This window comes from Poeciliopsis prolifica, unplaced genomic scaffold (assembly GCF_027474105.1).
Source record: "Poeciliopsis prolifica strain line A6 unplaced genomic scaffold, Auburn_PproV2 SCAFFOLD025, whole genome shotgun sequence".
In the NCBI taxonomy this organism is placed as follows: Eukaryota; Metazoa; Chordata; class Actinopteri; order Cyprinodontiformes; family Poeciliidae; genus Poeciliopsis; species Poeciliopsis prolifica.
Genome location: NW_026562400.1, coordinates 6,151,564 through 6,157,132, shown reverse-complemented (window position 1 = coordinate 6,157,132; position 5,569 = coordinate 6,151,564). Strand labels below are relative to the sequence as shown.

At 40.2% G+C, this 5,569-nt stretch overlaps 1 protein-coding gene across 1 annotated transcript; it reads left to right on the top strand.

The window, feature by feature from the left end:
* The first annotated feature begins 740 nt into the window (after positions 1–740).
* Positions 741–4,133, top strand: pou3f1 (POU class 3 homeobox 1). Its single transcript, XM_055046993.1, has one exon. It carries the CDS (start codon positions 804–806, stop codon positions 1,929–1,931), a length of 1,128 nt encoding a protein of 375 aa, XP_054902968.1. The 5' UTR covers positions 741–803; the 3' UTR covers positions 1,932–4,133.
* Positions 4,134–5,569: the final 1,436 nt, after the last annotated feature.

Here is a 5,569-nt window from a genome sequence, read left to right as displayed (position 1 = left end):
AGCCCCAAACAGAGAGCGTGCATCTTGGCCTATCATAACTAAGTGGGTGGTGATGATGAGGTTTTACAATACTGAAAATTACTGGAGACAATACAAATAAATGACAGACGTGGAGGCTTTTGAAACAGAGCAAATGCTCTCAAATTTGTCACACATTTTCTTCTTTCTAAAGCGCTCACAGACGCATCATCAGCTTATTTGCGCGCCTCTCGTCGTGTGGGAGGCTGCAGAGCTGGAGAGGATCTCGCATTATAATCTGTTTAAAATGAGGAGCGCTATAATCATCAGTGACCTATTATAAAGGTGCACGTGTGTGTGAGTGTGTGCAGATGCGTATGCGTGTGTGTGTGTGTGATAAAGACAGAGGGGGGGCAACCCTTCAGAAAGATCTCCGTACTCCCCCACGTGGTTATTTGCAAAACAACCGATCCGAACCTGTGGAAACCCAATCAGATCCCGCTGCTGCAGCTTCTGCTCACCTTCTACACCGAGAACATTTAGAAGACACGCAGAGTCTGTGAGCAGGTGCGCACAGAAACTCAAAGAGACATTTCATAAGTAGAACATATGTTTTTTCTCTAACATATGTAACACCGGACCTCCATCCATCGCGCACGCCGTTCTCTGAAAGCGTGCGCCTATTGAGTTTCTCTCCAGTGAGCTTGAGTCGGAGAGGAGCCAATACAAGCCGAGGGGAGGCGTGTCTTCGCTCTTCCCGAAGACCTCCCAGAGCAGGTTGTTGCGTTTTTGGCTCTAAAGCCCGGAGACCTCCGAAGCGCTCGTCAGTTTTCCAAGTTGGAGCCATGGCGACAACAGCTCAGTACATCCCGAGGAATAACTCCTTGCCGTCCAACCCGCTCATGCATCCGGATTCGGACAGGATGCACCAGGGGACGACCTACAGAGAAGTGCAAAAAATGATGCACCACGAGTACTTGCAGGGGCTCGCGGCCACCAATACGGGGCATCCGATGAGCCTGACGCACCATCAGTGGCTGCCCACCTCCAACACCGACTGGTCCAGTGGCACCCACATCGGTCAGCAAGAGCACAAAGCCGGCGTTCAGGCGAGCAGGGAGGACTTGACCAGCGGCTTCCATCACAGATCTCACCTGGTGCACCAGCAGTCGCAGAGCGCGCACCACGGTTCGTGGGCGCCCGCTACTACGCACCACCTGTCCCCGCTGTCCCCGGCTTCTAACGGCCACCAGTCGCTCGTCTACTCCCAGCCCGGATACACAAACCTCAACGCGATGTTGAGTCCACAGCCGGGCGCCCTGCACCACGGCATGCGGGATCCGCTCCACGACGAAACAGGCAGCCACGATAACCAGATGGAGTCGCCCCAGCAGGCTTTCAGCCACCACCAGGACCACTCGGACGAGGACGCGCCCAGCTCCGATGATCTGGAGCAGTTCGCCAAGCAGTTCAAGCAACGGCGGATCAAGCTGGGCTTCACGCAGGCGGACGTGGGCTTGGCCTTAGGCACCCTGTACGGAAACGTCTTTTCTCAGACCACTATCTGCAGGTTCGAGGCGCTGCAGCTCAGCTTCAAGAACATGTGCAAACTTAAGCCATTGCTTAACAAGTGGCTGGAGGAGACAGACTCGAACACGGGGAGCCCCACCAATTTGGACAAGATCGCTGCGCAGGGCAGGAAACGAAAGAAGAGGACCTCCATTGAGGTTGGGGTGAAAGGGGCGCTGGAGAACCACTTCTTGAAATGCCCAAAGCCATCCGCTCACGAAATCAGCACTTTAGCCGGCACTCTGCAGCTGGAAAAAGAGGTGGTCCGCGTTTGGTTTTGCAACAGAAGACAAAAAGAGAAAAGAATGACACCGGTGGGGGTCCCGCACCCGAATATGGAGGACGTATATTCCCAGGCAGAGACCCCTCCACTACACCGCACACTACAGAGTCCTGTGCAGTGACTGTTTTCATGAACAATCCGAGCATTTAGAGAAAAAAGGAAAGGGTCAGTGGAGCTTTACAGTATTTAAGTTGAACTTTTGTTGTCCCGATAGGAAGAGAGAGAAAAAGAAAGAAAAACAAAACAAAACACAAGATCAGTTTTTCCTTAGTTTTCGGAGATTAAGTTAATCAGACATTAAAATCAGAGGGGAACGTGATAGGAAAACAGGAAAAATCGCTAAACTGATTCCATGCGCATTCAAATTGAAGCAAATATCTTTTATTTACCCAAATCAAAGAGAGGAAAAATATATCTAAAGTAAAAGTTGGCTATACTGAAATGTTAGACTCGATCTCTTCCTCCTGGTGCACCATGAACTCTTGGACATCATTAGAATGAGGTGGTCGTCAGATAAATGATTATTAACACTGGAGATAAATGGCTCACACTGAATGAATTTTTTGTGATTTTTTTTCAGTCTCAAACTGCTCAACCAGATTTCTGAATATGAGTGCACACTTTCATTATAATATAACTATTTTTTATGTCTTTTTGCAAATACTTTAACTTAAGTGTCTTTACCTGCAAAAAGTGTTTTGAATTTTGCTCATCAGAGCAGTTTGTTTTTGTTTATTGTTTGCTGTTTTTTTTCTGTTTCCTTGATGGTGGATAAGTGTTGGAAAATCGTGAAATAAACATCTGTCAGATACATTTATAGTTAAAGTCCGATGCAACAGAACGTTTGAAGTTCTGAGGGCATGCCTTAAAAATAATAAATAAATAATAAGAAGTTTTCCAACTGATCACGTCGAAATGTGCAAACAGCATCAGACGCTAAAATGTATGTTTTTTTTTAAAATTCGCATTTTGTTTTTGTTCTTCTTAGAAAATATATTCTTTGCATGGAGCACTTATTTTTTTTCGCTATTATTATTGTTATTATTGTTTTATTGTTTGTTTATAAAAGTGTTGTTTCTGTCACCGAAATTGTCTGCTAGTCTGATAAAACTCAAACATTTCAAGAAAACATTTGGTCTAACAATAAAACCGAAGAATAACTCAGGTAACCGTAGGATTTATCACGCCTGTACATGATTTGCTGTTTGAATCTGATTGCATCTCTACCAATTACCTTCGTTCCATAGAAAAACTGTATTATTTTAGAAGGCTGTACTTGGAGAAAAATGAAAAAAAGCAAAAAAACAAAAAAACAAAACAAAACAAAAAAAAACAAAACAGAACGTTTTTTATCTATTTATTTTGTTCTCTTTCGACTTGTAAGGAAATCTGAAAATCTCATGCGTTGTGTCATTTCTCAATGTTGGATCAGTTAAAAAAATTATGATAAAAAATAAAGAAAATAAATAATACAGCAGTGCTTTTCAACACTAATGAGGGATACTTTTTTTTCCAAGAAAAAAAAATAATAATAAAAAGAAACGTTTTAGAGAAAATGTTGCCAGGATTATTTCCGATCTGTAAATATGTCCAATATGTAAACTTGTATTTGTTCTGAGACATTGTTTTTGTTTGTTTTTTCTTTCTGTCTTTCTTTTTTCCTTTCTTTCTTCTTTTTCTTTCCGGGCAGTTTTGTACACTTACTAATTCCAAGAAGATATTTTAATATGATTTCATTTATGAATCTGACCATTTATATATATAAATATTTATTTCTTAAAAGTGTTTGGAGCTCTTTTTGTTTGTTTAGCTCTATCGATGGTTTTGTTGTGGATTTCCTTTTTTTTCTTAATGACATTGGTTGTTTGTTGATTGCTAAATGTAGACTGCAAAGTCACATTTATATTTATGTTATAGTAATATTTTATTACTTACATAAAACATATATACAAGAACTGGTCTTTTGTCTTCATTTGGATCCAAAACAGTCGCTGTTTTGTTACCGTTTTTTGTAGAGCATCAGCAGGCAAACAGAATGAACATGAAGCTGAGGCAGATCAGACTGTTTTTTTTTTTTCCCCTGTTTTTCTATTTTTTTCTTTAGGTGCAGTGATTGGTTATGTAACAAAGCATCGTTTGAAAGCAGAAGCTGTGTGTACATGTGCTGTTTAAGGGAACTGACAACAGTTATTTTACCTCAGGCATTCCCTGCTAACTTCAGTCTGTGACGCTCTTCAAGTCTTTGTGTAAACGCAGAATTAAATTGTGCAATATTAATGCGAAATTATTGTCTTTTTATTGTGGTACTCGTATGTTGTTATTCTGTTTCGTTTAGAAAAGGCCAAGATAGGCATTTTTCATTCAGCTCCCCCCCTCTATAAACTATCAGATGACATGTTTTAGGCTTTGAATGGAGAATTGTGACGACTCTCTGATCTGGGAGAGAAAAATGCCTGGAGGCGCTAAATCAACTAAAGATAAAGAGAGAGAAAAATACACTTAAAGGCCCAAGAGTTGCTAAATGGACGAAAAGGGATTTACAATCTGCAGAATTTTTAAAATGTATCACTTAGTAAATCATTGACTTATATGTTGCAAGAGCGCGATGTTTAAGTCCTATATTGCTTTTTAATTCATTTTTTTTAATTCCAAAGTGGATTTGACAGGATGTTGTCATTTTTTTCCGCGGACGATCTTTCCCCCAAAGAATGCACCTAATTCTGAATTAAACCACAGGCCCTTATTTTTGCTTCCTTCCACCACAATTTGGAGAAAAAATGTTCAAACACAACACCACGAAGAAACCCGTGGTTCTTTTTCGTGGTGGTTTTTTTTGTTTTGTTTTTCTTTTGAAAGAAAAAAAGACAAACTTTTTTTTTTCTTTCAAAAGGTTATTGGAGATTTTGCTTCGCGATTCATGTTTTATTATTATTTCGTTGCCAAATTCCAAGCCGAAACCGTCACAAAGAGTGTGGTTGAAGTTTTTCAACAACACTTCTTTCACATCCTGGACTTGTTTACATGTGAGTTATTTGTCTGTCTATGAAACCGAACTTTGAGTCCGCGAATCTTGTTTCGTTCATATGCTCCGGTACAGTTTGGGTTCAAACCTGGTTTTCTGCGCGTCTTTTGCGCAACTGAAACAACCAGCTGATATTTACAGCGACAACATAAAACGGCAACGTGTATTATATGTGGCTGTAAAGTGAGTGTCAAAAAGGGATATTTTTAAGTGACAGATGTAGTCAGTCTGTTGGAGGAAGACACGCTTTGGTGGACGTCGATTTGCCAAAAAATAACGAGTCAAAAGCTCCACCTGCTGGTTGAACTGTGGTTGTTCAACATGGTACCTGGATGATCAGGTTCTCGAAAGATCATATTCCAGTCGGAACATCCACACAGATTATTGTATTTCTGAATTTCTTTCAGCTACCAATAACGTTAATAAGTAAATTCATTTAGGCAAGGAAGCATAAAAATAGTTTAACATCAACGTGTTTTTCTGAACAAGCAAACTTATTGAATTTATTCATGACACTCAATCTTTGACTACTTTATTATCGTGCATTTTTTTTAGACGTTTAATTGTGTTTAATTTCAAATAGCGTTGTTTTAGATCATGAACGTTGGCCTTTTTTAATTGCTATGTTAACTGTAATAGTGGAAAAAATATATTTTTAACAGTGGAGGAAAAGATAAATGACAAAAATAAAAAAAAATAACGAAAAAGTTTGGTTTATCAAACTAAACTTTTATTTG

What these genes read in the sequence shown, in the direction of transcription:
- pou3f1 (XM_055046993.1), top strand. Translation starts at nt 804, where the DNA reads ATGGCGACAACAGCTCAGTACATCCCGAGGAATAACTCCTTGCCGTCC.